The sequence below is a fragment of the Protopterus annectens genome, chromosome 2.part2 (genome assembly GCF_019279795.1).
Source record: "Protopterus annectens isolate FY-2018-M chromosome 2.part2, PAN1.0, whole genome shotgun sequence".
Classification (NCBI taxonomy): domain Eukaryota; kingdom Metazoa; phylum Chordata; order Ceratodontiformes; family Protopteridae; genus Protopterus; species Protopterus annectens.
In genome coordinates, this window is record NC_056730.1 from 513350728 (window position 1) to 513376138 (window position 25411).

Below are 25411 nucleotides of genomic sequence, written 5' to 3' on the forward strand. Positions count from 1 at the left end.
GGGTAAGCTAATTAGCTCACTGATGGAACCCACTCAGTCAAAACAGGGGAAGCCACTTCTAGTAGTAGACCTGTAACAAGCGGCGTACCCAAGGATCAGTCTTAGGTCTACTACTGTTTGGCATAGCCTCAAGCTGAATACCAAAAAATGCATCTTTATCCCCTTTGTGGAAAATGGCGTCCCCCCCACTAATTATCACATTAATAACAACGTACTAAGCACACAATCAGCTGTGAGGGACTGAGGTTGATAGGAACCTGACTTTTGACCACCACATTGTCTCCTTTGTATGTATGGATTTCTACAGGGCCCACCTCGTAAGTAAGAGTATTTCATCCAGGAACAAGGAGGTCATAACATTCCTGTACTCCTCCCTTATCAGACACATTACAGAGTACAATGCCCCCTTTGACATGCACCTTGCCAAGCGCATGCAGCAGCTGGAGAGACCACAGAAGTTCCTGACCAAGAAAATCCAGGGTCTCAAATACCTACCCTAAACAGGTGGGCTAAAAGCCCTGTCCCTCAACTCAGTCTCATACAGACTGCTCAGAGGTGACCTGTGTCTGGCATACAAGGCCATCTCAGACCATGCCTTGATGGAGTTGTTGCATATCCACAAGTCAAACTCCACTCACGCAACCCATATGCAAGGCCTCAACCTGGTCTATGACATTAAGAGAACTTGCTGACAGGACAGATGTGTGTCAGAAAGACTCCATCTGTGGAATAGACTCCATCTGTGGAATAGACTCCATCTGTGGAATAGACTCCATCTGTGGAATAGACTCCATCTGTGGAATAGACTCCATCTGTGGAATAGACTCTATCAAACAGAGTACCTCAATAGCCCTCTTTAAGAGGAACCAGGATGACTGGATGGGAAACAGAAAATACACACCTGGGATCCCACCTGTGTCCCTGCTGGACAGGGGAAGAGATACTGACTTTGTGAGAACATGGGTGAAATTCTTGGCTAGACTTATAAGGGCGTCTGGGCCAATAGCCTAGTATTGTCCTATGAACCTCATCAACAAAGATATAGATAAGCTCCATACACTTGACCCTACTCACTTTGGATTTGTCAAGGGGAGCATGCTTGTTAAACCTGGTGGACTTCTTCAAGACAGTCACCAAGGCCCTGGATGATGGGAAATCTGTGCATACAGCCTACCTCGACTTAGCCAAGGCATTGCACACTATCACCCACTCAGGCATCATTGACAAACTCACCCAGCTAGGTATCACCCCTTATATCATTAGATGGGTCATTATCTGGCTCACTGATAGGGGAATCCACCTCCAATAGCAAACCTGTAATCAGTGGCGTTCCACAGGGATTAGTCCTGGGACTTCTACTGTTTCGAATCTTTTTCTCTGAAGTACAAGCAAAAACTAAAAGTCTGTGGCTGAAGTTTGCTGATGACTGCAAACTGGGAGTGATCACAGAATCTCCAAATGAAGTCAATATCCTACAGGAGGGTCTTACACAAACAAATGATTGGTGCCAAAGTCATAGCCTTAAACTTGATGCAAAAAAATGTATCATCATCCCTTTCGGGAACGGCAAGGTTCCTGCTAACCACCACATCAATAACACCTGAAGTACACACTCCATGGTGACAGACCTGGACACACAGGTTGACTGCAACCTTACCTTTGACCACCATGTCTCCACAGTGGTAAGAAGGGCATTCTATATCGCTCATCTCATAACTAAGGCCATTGCCTCCATAAAAAAAGAAGTCAGAACCTGCCTGTACTCTTCCCTCATCAGGCTAATAATGGAGTACAACATCCCTTTTGGTATGTACCTTTCCAAGCACCTGCAGCAATTGGAGAGACCACAAAGGTTCCTCACAGGAAAATTCTAGGTCTTCAGCGTCTGTCCTATGTGGATAGTCAAAAATCACTGTCACTTTATTTCGTTTCATACAGACTACTCAAAGGCAATCTCTGCCTTGCATACAAAGCAATCGCTGACCCTGTTTTACTGGAAATGCTGCATCTCTGCAAGTCAAATGGTACACGGGTTACTCGCTCTAAAGACCTTAACCTGGTATGTGACATTAATAGAACCTACTAGATGGACAGATTCGTCTCCCAGAAGTTACCACACCTTTGGAACAGATTCCCACTTCATGTCAAACGGAGCACCTCATTGGCCCTCTTCAAACGCAAACTAGACGGCTAACTGAGTAACCCTAAATTCACCCCAGGGGTTCCACCTGTGTCCCTCTTGGACAGGGACAATAGGTGCTAATCATGGAAATAAGGGTAGAACTTGGTTAGGCTTGTAAGGGCCCTAGGGCCATGAGCCTTGTAACTTCCTATGATTATACAGTTTCAGCTAAACTGCAAACTTCTGTAAAGATGTAAATCTGTAGTCCTGCAAATACTGGCAGACCCTCCCCCAAACTCTTCTTGAGATGGGAAAACTACCACTATGACACAGGAACTGTTAACCAACACTTCAAATAACTTGTTCTGCTATTTGGCTTTGTCTGCAGTGGGAAGAGAAGTATTTTTTTTAATTTATCCTGAATGCTGAAGTAGTGTGCTCACTGCTTTTGCTCAGAAACATTTTACAAGTATAGCACTAAACAAGGTACAACCATCAATTCTATTACAGCATACAAATACTTCAAAGTCATAATCTTTGAACATGACAACTTAAAGTTTTCCATGGCATCTGCAAGACTAAAACACTATTTCCTACAAAGATGGTGTAGTTACAGAAAAGAATGCCACACCACTAACAAGGGGATCACTATATAAAGACTGTGTTCAGCTATTTGCACAAATATTGTTTCTCTTCCTCTCTGCAACAAAAGGCATACCGTCCACATGTTTTAATAGCAGCCACTGACATCAGCAAGACTAACAACTACCTGGGTAAGACTGTGGGCACTACTTAACACGAAAAAAAAACAAAAAAAAAAAACAAACAGATGTTCATGTATCTGGGGTATGTTATGCAAGCAGATAAATTCCTCTGCCAAAGCACATGTGAAATTAAGCTTTAAAAATGTGGGTGAGCTTTCCCTTCCTTTGAGTCCACTGCAAGAAAATGAAGGTTGTATTAAGTACATGTAGGTTTCTGGTAACTAAACCATACTGGATGGAGTAAAGAAACCCAAGGACAGAGTTACATTTTAGGTGAGGGTGGATCTTTTAAGTGCCTCAAACTCAAAAACAAGGAACACAAACAAAACTACATGTTTAAAAAATCAAGTTGGCTTGTACTTAGAAACTTACCCATTTTGGGTTGTCATTGACTGAATCCAAGCTGAGAGCTAATATGTAGTCTTTTGCCCCTACATATAGAGTCCTGCTACTTTCATGAACCAGGAACACACTGTAGTTAGAAATGTCATCCATTGTGAAATGAGATTTGTGCTTTTGTTCTACAAGAGAAAGCAAAAAGATATTTTAACCATAATTAGAGTTTTATAATCAAATAAAATCACTGCTACATTTAAAAGAGTTGAAGCCCAGCCTCCCCTAGAAATGCTTCCAAATGATACAACAGCCTATGGATGGCAAGTGGATCTGACATGGTTACGCTTTTGTTCAGCTAATACATCAACAACATATTTTAAGAATCTGTTAATTTGGCAACTATATTACTACAGGATGTGACACAAAGGTATGTAAAGAGCATACTTCAAATAGGCAAAGCCTGCTCAAAACCCATTTCAAAACTATGCACTATAATGATGACCGTAATCGTAGTCATATTGTTAGATGTTTCATTATTCAAATGGAATGCCTTTCTTCCCATCCATCCCTAACCCCTTATTCCCATTTTTGCACATGGAGTCGGGGTATCACTTCACCAGTGACCATCTAGAGCCTAGGTTTACACCATCGGGTGGCTAGCCCTGCCACAGTACTTCTTCCATACTAAACACTCGCATGCATAATACTCACACCTATGGTCAATTACAGAGTCCAATCTACCTATAGTATGTCTTTGGAATGTGGGAGGAAACCCATGCAAACACAGAGGACAAGCAGATTCCACACCGAATGCACCCCAGCCAAGATGTGAACCAGGAAGCCGCTTGCTACGAGGCAACACTATCCGCTGTGTTACTGTGCCTCCCCAAATATGTCCTCCTTCCAGTACCTACCCATATATACACATGCAGACCATGTAGAGTTGGTGTACTCCATAAATATATGTATAGGAATAAAAACAACTGTTAAATGCATGCTATGCAGGACAAAAGACTGTGCAACCTAAACAAGAAAACCGCCAAGTCAATTGTATTCATAAACAAATGTCAGAGAGCCTCTCTTGCCCATCTTACCAAAAAGTCAGCTCTTTATTTTACAGTCCTTATTACACAGAAATCTACACTGAGGGCAATGCAGAAGGTATGAAGAATTACTATTGCCTAGCAGAGAGACCAATAAGGCAACGAAAGTACAGTTGTGTTCACCTACCATAAATGTAGATGTTAGAGTGTATTCACTGTTGCAGTCATCTCACTTGGGTTATCTGCCTGCAGGTAGCCCTCAGCTGGCCCGAATACCAGAGACTTAGTATTTCTGTGTCAGATGATGTCGCTCCAGGACTGACGTCAGGTCATCAGGGGTATAAAAAAAGGGCAGCAGACACCATTACATCAGTTTTTCTTGCCCCAAATGTCAGGAGCCCCCCAAATAGGGAGCCAAGTTACGGTGGGGAAAACACCACCAGTAAAAGGAAAATACCAATACCCCTGAAAGGAGTGAGTAATAGTCATAGAGAGGAGAGAGAGAGAAACCAGGGGGTTGGAGGGAGGGAAACCAGGACTGCAACAGTGAATACACTCAAACATCTACATTTATGGTAAGTGTACACAACTGTACTATGTTCTTCATGTTTCACTGTTGCAGTCATCACACTTGGGTGGATTCCCATAGCTGAAGAAGGGTGGAGGCAGTCAATAAGAGTTAGGGCTGGCCATATGCCTTGCAGGACTACTGTTGCAAAACCTGGCCTGGATTTGGAAAACAGGCAGGTGGCAATGCTTGGTGAAGGTGTGTACAAAACTCCAGGTAGCAGCTTCCAGGATGTCTCTGGTAGGGACTCCTCTGAGAAATGCTGTAGAGGTAGATGTTGCCCTAGTGGAATGTATTCTGACCCTCTGAGGGGTTGGTTTCCCATGGTGCTTGTAGCAGAAATGGATGCAGTGTGCTATCCATTTGGAAATTGTTTATTTTGAAATGGCCTTGCCCTCTGCCCCTGTTGCAAAGCTGACTAGTAACTGATCAGATTTTCTGAAGATCATAGTCCTATCAAGGTAGAATCTGAATCTGAAGATCATAGTCCTATCAAGGTAGAATCTGAGCTTTCTGTGCAAGTCCAAGGAGTGCAGGATCCTCTCCCTTTTATTTTGAGGATAAGGGAAGAAAGTTGGCAAATGGATGGATTGGTTGAGAGCCGCACTGGACACCACTTTAGGCATAAAGGAAGGGTTAGTCCTGAGGGAAACCCTGTCAGCATGGAAAATAACGAAGGGTTCCACAGCCACAAGTGCTTGTAGCTCAGACACTCGCCAGAAGCAAGGCTGTTTTCCAAGAGAGGAATTTTAACTCTGCTGACGCTGCAGGTTCAAAGGTGGGAAGCGTGAGCTTTTCCAGTACAAAGTTAAGGTCCCAAGCAGGGGTGGGTGCTCTCCTTGGCGGCCTTAAGTCGTTTGCCCCTCTCAGGAACTGTTTGATAAGAGGGTGCGAGAAGACAGGTGGCTCAGTGTTGTAATGAGAAGAAACGGCTGAGGCATGGATCTTAATGGAGGAGAAGGACAGGCCGTTGTGGAGTAGATCTGCTAAGTAATCCAATATTAGAGGCAGAGAGGGCATAGTTGTGTCATCTCCTTTAGACTGAATCCAGGAGCAGTACCTTTTCCATTTATCAGGATAGGGTTTTCTCGTACTGGGTCTTCTGGCTTCGAGAATGATGTCCAGTACCTGCTTGCTTAGGGTTGCTGGGGAAGAATTCAAGGAATAAGCCAGGCTGCAAGATTTCGGGTTTGCAGTTGCAGATGCAAAATCTTACCCTCCTGCTGACAGAGCAGGGTTGGGTTCTGGTTTAGGTGCCAGGGTGGCACCAGTGACAGGCTGCGCAGGAGTGGGTGCCAGTCCGGGGCAATCAGAATTGTCCTTGGTCTGTCCTGTCTTATCTTGCATAATACTCTTGAGAGAAGGGGCAGAGAGGGAAAGGCATAGACTGAGAGATTTACCCACTGAAAAGACAGGGCAACCACTTACCAGGCCCTGCTGTAAGGACTCCTAGTGCAGACTTTGCTGAGCTGGTGGCTGTAGGGGGAGGCAAAGAGATCCACCTCTGGGGTCCCCCTTTTCTGAATCAGAAGGTTGAAGGTGTTGAGCTCCAACTGTCACTCGTGTGGGTCTAGGAGATTTCTGCTTCAGTCATCTGCCAGTGAGTTTTGTTTGCCTGGCAGGAATTGAGCTTGCAGATGGACTTGCATGTCCAAGGCCATGTTCCACAGAGCCATGGCTAACCTGCAGTGGGTAAGACTGGGTTCCCCCCCCGCTTGCTGATGTACCACATAACTGTGGTGTAATCTGTTTTTATTAGAAGTTGTCCTGGAAGGAGTAGGGATCAGAAAGCTGACAGGGCATTCTGCACAGCTAGCATCTCTTTTTGATTGATGTGCAGATGAATTTGACTTGGGCTCCAATGGCCCTCAATGCATTTGCTGTCCATGTGTGCTCCCCAGGCATAGTCTAATGCGTCTGTGGTGGGGGTCTGGGCGGCGTGGGGTTGAGTAAAGGGCAGTCTCTTGTTGTGGTTGCATGCTTCTTCCCACCAAACTCTGTCCTTAGACAGGGTATGATATGAATGATTGTTTCCAGGTCCTGAGAATGTTGGCACCAAAGACTTTTAAGTACCGTTGAAGTTTCCTCATATGCAGTCTTGCATATGGAATTAGCAGTACAAATGAGGCCACGAACCCTAGGGCCTGCAGTATTTTTCTTGCGGATAGCTGGGTTCTGGTGGCCGTTTGTCTGAAGTAGGCCATCAGACAGACTTGTTTTAGTGAAGTGAGGAATGCCATCTGGGATGTTGTGCCCAAGCTTGCTCCCAGGAATACAATTTTTGACTGGGTACCAGTTTTGATTTATTTTCGTTGATGGTGTACCCTAAGGAAGTGAGAAGGTTTTCCACAAATGTCAGGTGCTGCAACAGCAATTCCTGACTGTCCACCTGAATCAGGCAGTCGTCCAAGTACGAGAAAATGTGGATAGTTCTCTGCCTGCAGTATGCAATGGCTGGAGCCAGGCATTTTGTGAATATGCTTGGCACAGTGGATAAGCCAAAGGGAAGTGCAGAGAACTGATAACGCATAGATCCGGCCCTGAAACGTAGATCCTTCCTGCATGGCTCCCTTATAGGGATGTGCAGATAGGCTTCTTTTAAATCTGAGGTGACTAACCAGGCATCCTTGGCTAACATAGGTAGAAGCTGTTGCAGGGTAAGCATTTTGAATTTTGGTACAACCAGGAAGGTGTTGGGAATGGAAAGATCCAGGACTGGGCGGCAACAGGCCTCTTTTCTGGGTACTAGGAAGAGTCTGGAATAGAATCCTTAACTTATCTGTTCCACTGGAACCGGATGAATAGCTCTGATGGAGAGCAGGGAAAGAACTTGGCTTTGTGCCTCTGTCAGTGGGCTGGAGGAAGGTCTAGGAACCCTCTTGGGGTTGGGTAGTGAGTGGAAGTAAAATTTGTACCCCTAGGTTACAATGTTGAGGACCCATCGGTTTTGTGTGGTGGACATCCAGTTTTTTGCAAGAAGGGAAAGTTTTCCTCTTCGGGGAACAAGTAATTGGGCAGAGGTGGGGAGTGGAGTAGAGAAGTCATTGTGAGTTTTTTTCCGTAAGGAGGTGGCTTACCACTCCCTGCTTTGTGGGTGGGGGCACTCCATTGCTTAGATCTCTGCATACCCTGAGACTGTAGTCTGGGTGATCTGTAACCCCTGGGTCTGGCTTGAGATGGCCTGGAGGGGTCTGGAAAGGACCAGTGTTTGGAAGGCAATGCCTACTGAATTCTAGGGGTTTGCACTTGTAAGAATTCTTTAACAGTCTGCATAGACTTAGCTTTTTCTTCAATCTTTTTAAGAACCTCTTCTGCTTTGGTGCCAAACAAACTGCCCTTGTTCAAAGGGGCATCTAGTAACTTTGATTTGACATAGTCTGGCAAAGTCTGCTCCTTGAGCCAAGCATGCCTTCTCAGTACAGAACCAGTGACTGCTGCCCGGTAATATGCTTCTAGGGCGTCAAAGCCACACTGCAAAGTATGCTTGCTGACTTGCAGAGTGCATAAAATCCTGCAATTCTTTACTTTCTGCACAGTTTGTAAAGGTTGCCACTTTTTGTTTAATAAGTTCTATAACAGGTTGCTGGTACTTCAGCATGCGAAACTGACAATTCAATGCCCTAATAGCAAGAGTTGCAGAGGTATATACCTTACCCCATCTGTCCAAAGCTCTGGAATCCCTGTCAGAAAGGGTGGGATTCTTGGCGGTAGTTGCCTTGATACTTTTAGGCCCTGTGAAATGATCTCTGGGTCAGCAGCTGGATTTTTGAAAAGAAATCTGTGAGTGTCAGGTACTCTGTAGTACCCGTCTGGTTTTCTAAGGGCAGGAGGTAAAATATCAGGAGTAAGACTGGATTCCATAAAAACATCATCAACAACTTCTAGGACAGGGGGTATTGCTAAAGGCCTGTGCTGTGGCAAATTTAGGAATTCTTTGAGTCTCTTTTTGGACTGAGGACAGTCTTGGCATTCCCAGTGGAAATGCTCTCAAAGTACGTAAAGTTTCACCAAAAGAAAAATTCTCTGGAGGGGAGGCAGAGGGAATGGATTCATCTGCAACTGAATTCTCATAAGCAGACAAGGGCATGTCTTCATAATCAGATGCCTCAGAGTCATCTGACTCCTGGTCTGTTGAAGCTGAAGGGGACTGGTCTCTTTTCCTCTTAGCAGGGGAAGGCTGGACTTCCCCTAATCAGCGTAATAAGGTCTTCTGCCATTCTAAGCATTTGTCATTGTGGCATGGGAGTAGGTGCATGCACTTTGGTCATTGGTTTTCTAGGCGTAGCACATACTCTTGGCCTAAGAAACTCGGCAGTTTTAGATAAAAAAGTCGGTTTGAGTCTAACATTGGTAGAGCGAAGAACTGCCTCAGAAGCCGGTGCCTGCACAACGGCTCCAGACCCATCCAAGGTACAGAGATCCGCAGGTTCCAAAGTCGAAGAGTCTCGTGGCATACTGGACTCCGAATGGGTCTCGGTAGAGGCATGCGAATCCACTGAAGTGGGCATCAGTGGCTGCGAAAGCGCCTCACTGAGTACAGGCGAACTGGCGACTAGCTTAATGGAAGCGTCGTTGGCAGCTTTGGACCTACGCGGTCTGTCTCTGTCTTTATCCTTACATTTTTTCGGAATAATCGGTAGTTCGATAGCTTACCAAAGCCATTTCGGAATATGGAGATAGAGCGCAAAAGAATTTAGCGACAATGAGAGCCCGCCGACGAATGGTTCGGGTGTTGAACGAGGCACAAAACAGACAGCGAGTTATGTCGTGGTCTGGGCCTAAACAGGTGACGCAGTAAGAATGAAAATTTCTGTGTGGTATTTGCTTTCCACAGGCAAGACAATTGTTAACTTTTTCTGACATCGGTTAGAGCACGAAAAAAGGATCCCGAACAGGGTACTTAAGCTTTAGAAGACTTCAGGATTATTCAATTCGTAAACGAAAATTCAGGCAGCGGCCGACCGGCACTTGCAAACTGCTTCTGCTTCGGGCTCCTCGGCAAGAAAGACTGACGTAATGGCGTCGGGGTATTCGGGCTGACTGAGGGCTACCTGCAGGCAGATAACCCAAGTGTGATGACTGCAACAGTGAAACACAAAGAACATCTGCATCAAGTTGCAAGGTTATCAGTCAAGAAAAGAACCAAGCCCATTTTCAGTCTCATTTTCCCTCATTCTCTCTCTCTTCTCCTCTCAACTTCACCCCTTGCTCATCTTACTTTTTTCTGTTTTTAATTTTGTTACCCTCATGGAGAACAAGACTGGAATATGTATGATTATTCACTGCTACATTTTTAATACCCATGTTTTAAAGTATGTCATCACTTTAAAATGACTACACATCACGTGGCAGCTTGTGTCCTGGAAAGTTGCATCAAGTCAGAGCATGGTTACTTCATAAAATCACTTAACTCTGGATTTTAAGCTAATGTTTAGTTCTGCATTTATGGTTCTTAAAAACTCCACCTCATGCTGACCACTGTTATGTCAACAGGTGCAGGTCATGGAGCCACAATCTATTAATTTATGGTGTGATGTTTGTTCAGTTTTAATTATGACATTTTTCATCTGAAACCCCACAGACTTCAAAAAAGAGCAAGCCTGTGCTCACTCACTGTTAACATTACGCTAGTACAAGGGACTGTTTAAAAGGAGCAACAAACTCTAAAAGACAACTATGCAAAATCCCAATTTACAAGGGAAACGACCCCATGTTGTACATATTTTAATGTGATGCCAGGGAGTTGTCTTTCCTGCTGACAGATTCTTTAAATGTTACTGCTATATTTCTACACAATTTTTAAATGTATGACTTATGTGGTATACCTTGAAAGGGGGGCTGTGTCTACCATACAGTGTCAGTTTCATCCCACTAACACAGCTATTTATGGGGAATTATTTTGCAAGTCCTCCTCACGGTTAGCGGACCGAAGTTTATATATATAATATATATATATATATAGATAGATAGATATAGATATATATATATATATATATAGATATATATATATATATATATAAGAGCTGGGAAATAGGTCTCTGGAACAGTCATACTGAAGAATGAGAAATTCTATGATTTAACAATACCAGAGAGCTGCCATGTGTCAACCTCCCCCCTACCCTCATTCTTCAAAACAAGAAGAGCTGAATGCATTCACTGAAGCCCACAGCACACACTATTTGACTGCTTCTGAAAAAACAAGCATTTGCAGAACAAATCTGCAGAACATGGCAAAGGCACAACAGAAGGCTGTGAGCTATACACTGCATAAAAGTTTCTGTTATGCCTGAAAGAACTATACACACTGCTATATCTCCAATGTTATTCTGAAGCACACTATGTCAGAAAATGCATGTGCAGGAGAGGTGAAACCCCTTCTCTCTAGAAAGACACAGGTGACTGGAATGTATGTGACAAGTGAGAAGAAACTACAACTATATAGCTTACTAACCGTACCTGAAATAAATCATTGTTGCAGTAGCCATTATGTATGGGATGTATCCTGCCAAGGATACTGACAATCCAGCCAGTCCACAAGCTTCAGGCTCCTTCTTCACACTTTGTTCATCTGTTCTTAGTATAAGGACGTGTTAGGATAAGAAGGAAGTACAGCTGCACCAAAACTCACCTTTCTTGCCCAAAACTGAAAGGCTGAAGCCTAAAGTTATGAGTGATTTCATGCAAAAAAGCTAAAAGAAAAGAAAAGAAAAAGGGAAAAGTATATTCTCCCCCACTAACCTACTCTGGCTAGGGAAGGGAATGAAGAGGAGAATGGAGGGTGCTGGATGCATTCGTCTGCTGTTATGGTAAGTAAAATTACACAACTCTACAATGTTCTTCATTAGATCACCGTTTAGTAGTCACTACATTTGGAATGATTGCTAAAGCTCAGGAAGAAAGGGTGGCTGGAGAAGGTCCCGAGTCCTGGACTCCCTGAAGAACAGCCAATGTGAAGCTTGTTCTGGCTCTGGAAAGAGTATCCAGCTTGTAATGTTTGTTAACAGTATTAAGTCAGGGCCAAATTGCTACTTCTGGTATAGATGTAGAGTTCTCACCCTTCGGAAAGTACCAGATATGAAGACAACTGCTCTAGTAAAAGGATCAAAACAAGTAAAAAAACTGCACCAAAATGACACACCAAGTATTTATTAGGAAATAAAAAAAAAAAAAAAGGAGCGCACAACAAAATTGTCACTTCATCAGACACAAATAAAAATGAAACCAATATTTATAGTGTAGTTAGCAATCAGCTGACACTTAAGGTCACATGTTTAAGACTCATTACAGACTCTTATTAAAAACGGATTAAAACAGGTGTAAAAATACATATAAATAAAATAAAAAGCCCAATATACAGTTCATAAAAATACACGTGTGTGTGTGTATGTGTGTGTGTGTGTGTGTGTGTGTGTATGTATATATATATATATATATATATATATATATATATAAATAAAATATAATGTATACATATATATATAAGTACATAAATACATTTTTATATAAAGAGTATATATATATATATATATATATATATATATATATATATATATATATATATATATTTAGTCCAGGAGATCTCTCAGCATTTAATGAGAGAATCCATTTCTGCTCAATACTCTCTGTTAAATTTTCTATATCGCCCCCTCTTATATTAGGATGGACTACTTGAATGGCAAAGAATCTAAAAGTGTGGGTAGGGTCATTCTGTTTACGTGGTTAGGTAAAGCATTGGTTTCCTTACCAGTATTTATATCTCGAATATACTCAATATAATTCAATATAGGAGAAAGCAAAGGAAGCCTACCTTTAGACATGCTAGGAGGGATGGTCATTATTACTAAGTACTGGAGCTGTTTCCTTGTATATTCCTTTCACAGGAAAAAATGTCACTCAAGGTGTCTGAGTCTGTACAGAGCACTGCCAAACACACTCAAGGGGAAACTAATACGTAGACCCTGAAAATTTAAGGATGAAGTACTTAGGCAGATATTTTGAAGTTAGAAAGAAATCAAGCAGTACTTAGTGAAAAATAAAGAATTAGTTTGTCAAGAATGATGAAAAGAGGGGAGTCGCATGAATGGCTACTGCCTGGCTACTACTAATGCTGGTCTCAGCACAGCTTCACTCTGTTGAGATACAATACACCTTTGCTTCTTCTCTCACCAGAAGCAAAATTTAGCACCAATCTCAAGAAGAAGTGAAGCAGGCCACTGTCTGTTTGGTGATCCACAGTCTTGTCCCAGATGATGCAAGGGTCTGCAGGCTTGTAGCCTTTTTCTGGTAGATGCCTCAAATAGCAACCAGACGAATCAGGTACATTAAGCACAGACACTCGCTCTCCAGCCAGAAAGAGTCAGGAATAAATGCACTCTGCTCCTACTCTCACCAGGATCAAAATATAAGCACAGATTCCAAGCTGTCACTTATAAAGCAGTTATTAAGCTTTCTGGTGATCAACATTCTCCAGGAAATAGTGTAACTGCACTCCTTCTCTCACCAGGAGAAAACAGAAGCATTAATCCCAAGATGACTACTGGGAGGCAGAATGTGGGCTCTCCAATAACTGGTGGTCTTGCAATAGATGCTTAAAGGTTAGATGAAATAAATGGTTTATCCTAAACACTGCAGTGTTAGATGTGAAAGCACTTTACCTATCTAAAAGTTAAGTTTTAGTGGAGAGTTACTATTTTTAAAACAGCAAGATAGATTGAAAGGGGGTGGTAACTTCTGTATTCTGGCACTATGGAATACAGTAGGATGGCCAATAAATTTAAATAGTTGAAGGGGAGTGATTTCACAAAAGGATAATTTTGTGCTTACTCACACCAGCCAGTAAAAGCAGAGAGGAAATGAGATATATGGTCAAATTAACATAAGGGGAAGGCAACTAGAAAGACAGTGGTGTTTAAGAACACAACAGTAACTGGGTTGGAGGGTGGGAAAATTTTCTGTCCGACTGACAAGAGAGACAGAGCTGTGGTCTCTTCAAGTTTTAGTATGCAGTTAAATGCAGAATACAAAAAAACATAGCGTAAAGAAAACAAATCACAGTATACAAAATAGAAAAAGCAATAAAGCAATACAAAATACAACAAGTAGAAAGCAAGTTAACCTTTTCCTCACAGCAAACTGTAGCAGAGTCTGGGTGAACCTTTCCAGTTGTTGTTGTTTCTTTTGGCTTTTCCCGGTTAGGGGTCGCCACAGCGGAACTCCGGTCCGCTAACGGTTGGTAGTTGATTTTTACGTGCCGAGTTACCAGCCCTGACGCACAACCTTCAACGAAGGTACGCCCATTCACGAACGTCTCCACGCAGAAGACGCTTTAGCTGAGAATCGAACCGGACAGCGTCTTACTGTGAGGCGACAACGCTACCGCAGCACCACCACCGCGGGTGAACCTTTCCAGTAAAGTTCTGAAATGTTTTATTATACCCCTTAAATAGAAGGTTTAGTTCCTTGCTCCACCCCCTCAGTTCACAGATGATTAACTTTAACTGACCTGTTCTAACCTGTGTGTGACTCCTTAATTGACTTGGTCTAATTTCTGTCTAGACTCAAAGGAACACAGCTGTGGTCTCTTTTCAAGTTTTAATATGCAGTTAAAAGCAGAATACAAGTAAAACACGGTGTAAAGAAAACAAATCACAGTATACAAAATAGGAAAAGGCAATAAAGTAATACAAAATACAACAAAGAAAAAGCAAACTAACCTTTCCCTCACAGCAAACTGTAGCAGATTCTGGGTGAGCTTTTCCAGTAAAGCTAGAAGTCTAAATCTCAAGATGCACTCTCTCGAAGCACTCCTCAAAATGGAGAACATCGACATCTGTGCTGTAACGGAGACCATGTTTAAAGCAGCAGAAAGCACCCCTGTGCTACCAGGCTATAATTCATTCCACACCTTTCAGCCCCAGAACATGGACCGAAGCTCCAAAGGCAGTGGTGTCTCCATATTCATAAAGGATATGCACACCTCCAGAAAAGAAGCCCAGCATAAAACATTCGAGATACTTCAGGTACAACTAACACTGGGTAAGACGGGGATTCAGGTCGTAGCCTGCTACAGGTCCCCAACCATGTCCCAAGACTCTCGCTCCACGTTCTTAAGTACCGTGGAAACTATTAGGGTCCAACCCAAAACTCTCATACTAGAGGACTTCAACTACCCCTTCATCAACTGGGAAAACTACTCGTACACCAATACACTGGCCCGACACTTCCTGGAATTCATCAATTCCAATGCCCTGGACAAGCTCATTTTTACCCCCACTAGAGGAAGCAACATCCTTGACCTGGTTATTACAAACATGGGCAATCGTTGCTCTACACCAATAGTCAATTCCTCCCTGGTTAGACCAGACCACATACTAATCACCATGGAAATCTACATCTCACCCACACTCCCCACAAAGGTAACCACCATGAAAAGCTTCTCCAAAGCTAACTTTGGGCTTCTAAAAATAGAGGTGGCAAACTTTACGGCACCCATGTCAATGGGAAATAGATGTATGACTGCCGAATCACACACCAATGCACTGCAAGAACACATACATAAATGCATGGAACTAGCCATACCCAACAGAACAAAGACACTCTCCTCCAAAAAAAGGAAGCCAATCTGGTGGCCCCCCTGCCATTAATAAACTCTACAACAGAAGGAAGAAACCATTGCAGAAAAAGGTGAAGTCCCAAGACTGGAAAAACTCCCTTATTAGCCTCAACAAAAAGTTTAGCTCCCTCATCAAAACCTCTAAAGCCAGCTATGTAGGCAGAATTGCGGCAGACACTAAAAACAACCACAAAGCCTTCTATAGTTATATCAAGAATCTCCACTGCGATACCCAGGTTTGCTCCGAGTTGCTGCACAATGATACCTCCTATACTGAGCCAACAGATACTGCCAACACACTGGCCAACAGATTCCGTGCCAACTTTACACCTCTCCCCACCCCCAAAGGACCAATCACAACACCATGGGAATGCCAGGCACCCAGCATTACTGCAGCACAGGTTAAAGCTGCATTGTCCAAGGCCAAGAATACAGCTTCCATGGGACCAAACAATATCCCTGGATGTGTTCTACATGAACTACAAAGTGAACTGCCACCATACCTGTGTGCTCTGTTCAATCACAGCCTCACCTCAGGTGTTGTCCTACCGAATGGTGCACTGCTACAGTCATCCCTCTCCATAAAGGGTGAGTGACTACAGACCCTGGGAATTTTCGCCCCATCAGCCTGAAGAGTCTGATATGCAAGGATGTGAAGCACATTATCATGGACCTAATTAACAAGGATGTAGGGAATATCCAAACTCTAGATCCCACACAATTTGGTTTTATGAAAGGTAGATCATGCCTGCTCAAACTGGTTGACTTCTCTGAGTTAGTCACCAGAGCTATGGATGCGGGCAAGGCAGCTCATACAACCTACCTCGGTCTGGCCAAGGTCTTTGATCTCAGGAATTATGACCAACTCACCAAACTAGGCATCAACCCCTATATCACTAGGTGGGTTGCAAATCGGCACACAGACAGAACCCACAGCGTGACAGTAGCGGACTCAAGTCAGATTGCCAACCTGTCACGAGTGGAGTCCGACAGGAATTGGTCCTGGGTCCTCTCCTGCTTGGCATCTACTTCTCAGACGTCCAGGCCAACATAGAGGGACTCTGGCTGACCAATTTTGCAGACTACTGCAGGCTGGGAACCAGTATTAACTCCCCAAGTGATGTAGACATCCTACAGAAAGGCCTCACTGAGACCAATGACTGCTGTCAAAACCATGGCCTTAAGCTTAATGCCAGAAAATGTATATTCATCTCCTTTGGGAAAAATTCAGTTCCCACTAATTACCACATCGATGGGAGCCCACTGAACACTGAAAGTGTTATAAAAGAGATATGGTGACACAGGATGACAGCAACCTCTCCTTCGACCACCACATTGCCACTGTGGTCAGAAATTCCTTCTGTGTGGCACATCTCATTACCAAGGGTTTTGCATCCAGGAAGAAAGAGGTCATCATCTCTCTCTACTCTTCCTTCATTAGGCCAATCATAGAGTATAATGCCCCATTTGGCATGTAGCTCACCAGACCCATGCAACAGCTGGAAAGGCCACAAAAGTACCTCATGAAGAGGATCCTAGGCCTTAAACACATGTCATACATGGACAGACTCAAAACTCCAGCTATTCTCCCACTCATATCGTCTACTAAGAAGCGATCACTGCTCGACTTACAAAGCCATGTCTGACCCAGTTCTGTTAGAAATGTTCTAAAGAAATCGCAATTGCTCCTCACCACACGTCCAGAGACCTCAACCTCATTACCACAATCAACAGAACATTCTGGAGGAAAAGGTTTATAACCCAGAGACTACCCATGCTCTGGAATAGACTTCCCATACAGGTCAAGCAGAGCACCTTACTGGCCCTCCAAGAGAAATCTTGATGAGTGGATGGGAAATAGTTCACCCCAGGGATCACTCCAGTGGCTCTACTTGATAGAGGCACTGGGAAATAACGTCGGGCGACATGATGCCAGGGCACTTCTATTGGCTAGGCTTGTAAAGGTTCCAAGGCCATTAGCCTAGTACACTCCTATGAAACTATGAACAGACATAAGGGCTTGCAATTCTGATTCCTGTCCAGCAGAAGTTAAGGCTAACAACAAGGCAGCCTTCCAGGCTATAAACTTTAGGGAAGACTTGGCCACAAGCTCAAAGGAAGGTTAAAGTAAACTTCTCCAAAACAAAATTTACATTCTAAAAAGAAGCTACATTTTGTCTTGGTGGTATGACTCAAAACCCCCTTTAAAAACTGTTTGACTTGGGAAAAAGAAGAAAGATGGACTTCCAGCAACAGACATGTTGAAATAGCAAAAGCTGTACTTTTACTTAAGTGTACACAAGGCCAGAAAGTACAGTTGTGTACACTTACCATAAATGTAGATGTTAGAGTGTATTCACTGTTGCAGTCATCACACTTGGGTTATCTGCCTGCAGATAGCCCTCAGTCGGCCCAAATACCAGAGTCTTGGGATGTCTGCGTCGGAGGCTGTCGCCTCTCCCATGACGTCAGGACATCAGTGGTATAAAAACATGCAGCCGATGCCATTTCATCAGTTTTTCTTGCCCCAGATGTCAGCAGCCTCAAAATAGGAAGCAATTACATGGTGTGGAACACCTCCAGTAAAAAGCAAGCACCACTGCCATAAGATACGGCCAAAAAAGAGGTTAGGTAAAAGTAATAAGTCAGGGTGCTGGAGGGAGGGTAACCAGGACTGCAACAGTGAATATACTCGAACATCTACATTTATGGTAAGTGTACACAACTGTACTATGTCCTTCATGTTTCACTGTTGCAGTCATCACACTTGGGTTGATCCCCAAAGCTGAGGAAGGGTTGAGGCAGTCAAGAAGTATTAGGGCTGGCTAGCAGGCCTTGTAAGACTGCTGCAGCAAATCCACCTCTGGATTTAGAAAAGATAGGTAAGTGGTAATGCTTGGTGAAGGTGTGTACAGAACTCCAGGTTGCAGCTTCCAGGATGTCCCTGGTAGGGACTCCCCTGAGAAATGCTGTAGAGGTTGAGGTAGCCCTAGTGGAATGGGTTCTGATCTCCTGTAGGGTAGGTTTTTCATGGTGATTGTAGCAGAAATGGATGCAGTGTGCTATCCATTTGGAAATGGTTTGCTTTGAAATGGCCTTGCCCTCTGCCCCTGAAGCAAAGCTGACTAGCAGCTGGTCAGATTTTCTGAAAGGTTTAGTTCTGTCAAGATAGAACCTGAGCTGTCTGTGCACGTCCAAGGAGTGCAGGATCCTTTCCCCTTTATTCTGAGGATTAGGAAAAAAGGTTGGTAAATGGATGGATTGGTTTAAAGCCACACTGGATACCACCTTGGGCATAAATGATGGGTTAGTCCTGAGGGAAACCCTGTCAACATGGAAGATAATGAAGGGTTCCACAGACATAAGGGCCTGAAACTCAGACACTCTTCTAGCTGAAGTGATGGTCAAGGGTAAGGCTGTTTTCCAAGAGAGGAATTTTAACTCTGCTGTAGCAGCAGGCTTAAAAGGGCGGAGTGTGAGCTTCTCCAGTACAAAGTTAAGGTCCCAGGCAGGGGTGGGCTCTCCTTGGAGGTCTTAAATTGTTATCTCCTCTCAGGAACTGTGTGATGAGAGGGTGAGAAAATAGAGGCGGCTCGGTATTGTAGTGAGCGGAGATGGCAGAGGCATCAATTTTAATTGATGCGAAGGATAGGCCTTTGTGGAGTAACTCTGCTAGGTAATCCAGGATTTGAGGTATGGAGGGCACAGCTGTGTCCTTTCCTTGAGAATGGCTCCAAGAACAATATCTTTGAGTCTCTTTCTGGACTGAGGGTAGTTCTGGCATTCCCAGTGGAAATGCTCTCTTAAAGTATGCAAAGTTTCACCAAAAGAAAAGTCCTCTGGAGGGGAGGCAGTGGGAACAGAATCCTCTGCATCTGATTCTTCATAGGTAGATAAGGGTATGACCTGATAATCAGAGGGATCAGAGTAATCGGACTAATGATCTGTAAAATCAGAAAGAAAATAAATTTTGTCCATTAGAGGGGGAAGGCTGACTTCCCCTAATTAAAGTTATAAGGTCTTCAGCCATTCTAAGCATTTGTTTCTGTGGAAAGGGAGCTGGAGCATGCGCTTTGGTCATCAGTTTTCTAAGCGTAGTGCGAACTCTGAGCCGGAGAAACTCGGTATTTTTAGTAAAAAATGACGCTGTCGGTTTAACGCGAACATCGGAAGGTTGGAATACACCCTCAGAAGCCAGTGCCTGCACAGCGGCTCCGGACCCATCCAAGTAGAGACATCCGCAGGTTCCATAGATGAAGAAGCAATTCGCGGCATACCGGACTCCGAATGAGTCTCAGCAGAGGCCTGCGAATCTGTAGAAGCGGTATCAGGGGGTACGAAAGCCCCTCAGCGAACTGGTGACTAGCTGAACGGAAGCATTGTCTGCAGCTTTGGACCTATGCGGTCTGTCTATCCTTACGTTTTTTTTTTTTTTTTTTGGAAGATCGACAGTCGGATAGCTTATGGAAGTCATTTCAGAAAATGGAGAACGACAGAGAAAGAATTTAGCGACAAAGACAAACTGATGACAAATAGTTTGGGCGTTAAACAAGGCACAAAAACCTACAGTGAGGAACGTCGTGGTATGGGTTAAACAGACGATGCAGTAAGAATGCAAATCTCAGTGAGGTATTTGCTTTCCACAGGCAAGACAATTGTTAAGTTTTTCTGACATTGGTTAGAGCAAGAAAAAAGGATCCCCCAATGGGGTATTTAGCTTTAGAAGACTTCAGGTCTGAAACTCGAAAAATGAAAATTTCAGGTAGCGGCCGACCAGCACTTGCGAACGGTTTCTGCTTCGGGCTCCGCTCAGCAAGAAAAGCTGATGTAATGGCGTCGGCTGCATGCTTTATACCCCTGAAGTCCTGGAAGAGCCAAAAGTATCCGACACAGAAATCCCAAGACTCTGGTATTCGGGCCAACTGAGGGCTACCTGCAGGCAGATCACCCAAGTGTGATAACTGCAACAGTGAAACACGAAGAACATCTGGCCAGTTCACACAGGTAACGAAGAAAGTACAGTTTTGTACCTACCATAAATGTAGATGTTCGAGTGCTAATACAGCTGCAGTAATCACAGATGGGTTCTCTGCCGTCAGGCGGGTCCTCGGTCGGCCGAATTCCAAAGTCTAGGTCCGGCGTCAGTTGTTGTCGCTTTCTCTCCTGACGTCAGTGAGGCCGGAGTATATAAGACACAGCCAACGCCATGTTCTTCAGTCTTTCTTGCCCCAGATGTCAGGTGCCCCCAGAAGGAAGGCAATACATAAATTATGTTTATATGTATATACATGCAATGCAATATAATCCAAAATCAGTAGTTGCAAGCAAATAAACCATAGAAGGATAACCCAGTCAGGTTGTATGAAGAGGGGGTTAAGCCCCATGCCTTTACCAAGTGGGGAAGGAGGGAGGGAAACCTGTACTGCAGCTGTATTAGCACTCGAACATCTACATTTATGGTAGGTACAAAACTGTACTATGTTCATCGTGCATACAGCTGCAGTAATCACAGATGGGTAGAGTCCCAAAGCTACGCACAGGGTGGTAGGTACTAGGAGGAACTGGGTTGAGCCAGAATGCCCTGCAACACAGCAGTGGCAAAGCCTGCTCTAGTTTTGGAATATAAAGGCAGGTGGTAGTGTTTTGTGAAGGTATGTACAGAACTCCAAGTGGCTGCCTCCAAAATATCTTTGGTAGGAACTCCTCTGAGGAAGGCTGTAGAGGTAGCTGTGGCCCTGGTGGAGTGTGATCTGATGCCTGTAGGAACAGATTTCCCATGATAGGAATAACAAAACCGTATGCAGTGGCCTATCCACTTGGAAATAGTCCGCTTGGTAACTGGCTTCCCTTGAGCCCCTACAGCATAGGACACAAAGAGTTGTTCTGATTTCCTGAAGGACTTTGTTCTGTCCAAATAATAACATAGCTGCCTATGGATGTCTAAAGAGTGTAGCAGCCTTTCCCCTTTGTTTTGAGGATTGGGGTAAAAGGTAGGAAGGTGTATGGCTTGATTTAAAGCTACCCTGGATACTACTTTAGGCATAAATGACGGGTTGGTACGAAGGGAAACCCTGTCCTGATGGAAGATGAGAAAGGGCTGCACCGCCATGAGGGCCTGTAATTCCGAAACCCTACGAGCTGAAGTGATAGCCAGAAGGAAGGCTGTTTTCCAGGACAAATATTGCAAATCTGTTGAGGCAGCTGGTTCAAAAGGAGGCAATGTTAATTTTTCTAGTATGTAATTAAGATCCCAGGCTGGTATTGGTTGTTTCCTTGGTGGTCTTATATTCTTAGCCCCTCTGAGGAACTGTCGTAAGAGTGGATGAGAAAATAAAGGAGGATCGTGTTGAATTCAGCAGAAATGGCTGAGGCATGGATTTTTATGGAAGAAAATGAAAGTCCACTGTTCAGCAGCTCAGCTAGATACTGTAATACCTGAGGCAAGTTCAGTTTTCTAAGGTCCTGCCTTTTTTCTCATTCCAAGAGCAAAACCGCTTCCATTTTGCGGAGTAAGCTTTTCTAGTAGATGGCCTCCAAAATGACATCCTGCACCTCCTTGGAGAGTAGGGTCTGTTGTGGTGTTAAGGAATTTTCCATGCAGCGAGACTGAGTGTTTTCAGCTGACTGTGAAGAGTTTTGTAGCTGTGCTGAGTCAGCAGAAGAGGCATTAGAGGCAGGGACCAGGGAGGAGTATGTGTTAGACTCCTCAGGAGTGGGTACCAGTGTTGCCTTGGCCAATCTGGAGCAATCAGTATCATCTTCGGTCTGTCTGCTCTTGCTTTCAAAAGCACCTTGGGCAGAAGAGGCAGAGGTGGGAATGCGTAAACTGTCCATGCTGTCCAAATGAATGAAAGGGCGTCCACTCTCCAGGCCTTTGGATGAAAGGTCCTCGAACAAAACTTTTCCAATTGATGATTCCTGTGGGAGGCAAAAAGATCTATGTCTGGCCTCCCCCACGCTTGGATTATCTCTGTAAACACCTGAGGATGCAACTTCCATTCGTGTGGATCGGTCATATTTCTGCTTAGATTGTCTGCCAGCGTGTTTTCCAATCCTGGCAAGTACTGTGCTTGAAGTTCGATTTGCCAATCCAGAGCCAAGTTCCAAAGAGTCATGGCTAGTCTGCACAAGAGGTATGAATGTGTTCCTCCTTGTTTGTTTATGTACCACATTACTGTGGTGATGTCTGTTCTTATCAGTAATTGTCCTGGATGCAGGAGGTCCTTGAAAGCTGTAACTGCATTTATTACTGCTAGCATTTCTTTTTGATTGAGGTGAAGGTGCTTTTCCTTTTGGGACCATTTGCCCTGAATGCACTTGTCCGTCATGTGCGCCCCCCCCAGGTGTAATCAGAGGCGTCTGTTGTGATGACTTGATTTGCTTGAGGCTTGCAGAATGGGAGGCCTATATTTGCTTGACATGCTTGGGCCCACCATGGAAATTCCTTTTGCAAACATGGAATTATTGGTATTATTGTTTCCAAACTGTGACTGTGTTGAGACCATAGGTTTTTTAGGTACCACTGAAGTTTCCTCATATGCAGCTTTGCACATGGGATTAAAAGAATGCAAGATGCCATGAAGCCCAGAGCCTGCAGTATTTTCCTTGCAGTAAGCCTGGTACATTTTGCTAGTATTTTGAAGTACTGAGTTAGTTGCCCCTGTTTTTCTGGCGTAAGATAGGCCATCTGGGTGTTTGTGTCCAAGTTGGCACCCAGGAAAGTTATTTTCTGAGATGGTGTTAGCCTGGATTTCTCTTTGTTGATTGTGTATCCCAGAGAATGCAGTAACCCTGTTACATAAGCCAGATGTTCATAGGTTCATAGTAGGCTATCTGCGCTAGGGCATTTATAAGCCTAGCCAGAATGTGTTTGGCTTTCACCACCCATTTTAAATTTAAGAAGTATGTGCTTGCTGTCCGCCTGGATCAGGCAGTTGTCCAAATAAGGGTAAATTTGTATCCCTTGAAGTCTGCTGTAGGCAATCACTGATGCCAGGCACTTTGTGAATACTCTGGGCGCAGTAGATAAGCCAAAGGCCAATGCAGAGAATTGATAGTGGATTGAACCTGCAAGAAATCTGAGGTATCTTCTGCAGCTTTGTCTGATTGGGACATGCAGGTATGCCTCCTTGAGGTCCAATGTTACCAGCCAAAACTCCTTGCCCAGCATGGGAAGAAGCTGCTGTAATGTGAGCATCTTGAATTTTGTGCAGTAAAAATGTGTTTAGGATGGATAAGTCCAAAATGGGTCTCCAGTCGGTTCCTTTCCTTGGTACCAGAAAAAGTCTTGAATAAAAACCTTGACCTTGTTCGTGAGTAGGTACCTCTTGTATAGCTCTCATGCTTATGAGCTTTGTAATTTGTAGTTGTGCCTCTGCCCTTTGATTGTGTGGCTGGTTTGGCATGCCTCTCATTTTTGGAAGAGTATGGAATTGAAATTTGTAGCCTCTGTTTATAACGTCCAGGATCCATTTGTCTGTTGTGACAATATGCCAATTTCTTGCAAATAATGCTAGCTTTCCTCCCAAAGGTGCTGCCAGCTGAGACCTGCTTGGCATGGAAATGAGGGAGTCATTGGGTTTGTTTCCTGTATTGTTGTGCACTGTCTTCGCCACCTCTTGGTGCTGGAGTTTGCCATTGTCTGCCTCTATATGATCCTTGTGATTGCCCTCTGCCCCTTGTGTCTGTATCTACCTCTTTGGGGCTTGTCAGTGGCTGGAAAGGACCAGTTTTGAAGGCCAATTTCTGCTAAAACGTGGTGGTTGGACCTGTAAAAAGCTTTGACAGTTTGCATAGATTTGGCTTTTCTTCCATTTTCCGTAATATCTCCTCAGCATTAGTACCAAACAGCACATCCTTTTGTAAAGGAGCATCTAGAAGTTTAGCTTTCACATGATCAGGCAAGTTTTGTTCCCTAAGCCAGGCATGTCTACGAATGACTGATCCTGTAGCAGCCGCTCTACTTGAGGCCTCTAGGGCATCATAGCCACATTGTAAGGTGTGTTTACCCACTTGCTCTGCACTATGCATCATATCCTGCAACTCCTTCAAATCTGGTTGTTCAGGTTGAGACATTTTATTCCTTAATTGTGATAACAGGAACTGTTGATATTTAAGCATATGAAACTGACAATTTAAGGCCCTCATGGCTAGGGTGGCCGAGGTATATACCTTTTTTCCCCACCTTTCTAAGGATCTTGACTCTCTTTCGGCAGGAAGTAGATTCTTGGCAGTAGAGGCCTTTAATCCCTTGGGGCCTTGAGAAATGGTTTCAGGGTCAGCATTATGACTTTTGTAGAGAAATTGGTGAGAGTTAGGAACTCTGTAGTACCTATCAGGTTTTACTGGTGCAGGGGGCAGGGAATCCGGGTTAAGGCAAGCCTCCGAATAGACATCATCAAGTATGTCCAAAACAGGAGGTATCGCCAGAGGCCTGTGTTGAGGTAACAAAAGAAATTCCCTAAGTCTTTTCTTGGAATCAGAAAAGTCTTGGCCTTCCCAATGGAAGTGTTCCCTTAAAGTGTGCAAGGTTTCCCCAAAGGAAAAATCCTCAGGAGGAGATACAGAAGGAATGGACTGCTCTGCGTCCGAATCCTCAAAAGGGGAGTAAGAGTGTTCCTCTACATCAGAATGTTCTGATAAAATGGAGCCCTGATCAGAAGAGGGAGAATCTTCCTCCACTCTGGGTCTCTTGTCTGGAGGGGGTTGAGAACCCCTGATAAGAGTAATTAAATCCTCAGCCATTTTAAGCATCTGTTTTTTAGGCATGGGGCCAGGAGATGGGCCCTGTGCAACAGGCCTCTTGGGATGCCTGGCTGCTTTGGATTTAGTAAAGGCCTTAATAGAAAAAGAAGATGAGGGTCTAAAGACACCATGGGTGGAAGTGGACCTGTCCACATTAGGAGGCTCAACATTAGCAATGGCTTCGGTGGTTGTAGTCTGGGAAAGGGCCGAGGTACCTGCGGT

General features: G+C 44.1%; 1 protein-coding gene across 2 annotated transcripts in view; it reads right to left on the reverse strand.

The window, feature by feature from the left end:
• SEMA4F (ssemaphorin 4F) overlaps nt 1-25411 on the reverse strand; it is a 1454381-nt gene that overhangs the window by 1135055 nt on the left and 293915 nt on the right. For both annotated transcript variants that reach the window (XM_044063980.1, XM_044063981.1), the window contains exon 2: nt 3259-3407. In XM_044063980.1, the coding sequence (XP_043919915.1) occupies nt 3259-3407 (149 nt within the window). The remainder of the gene's footprint in view (nt 1-3258; nt 3408-25411) is intronic.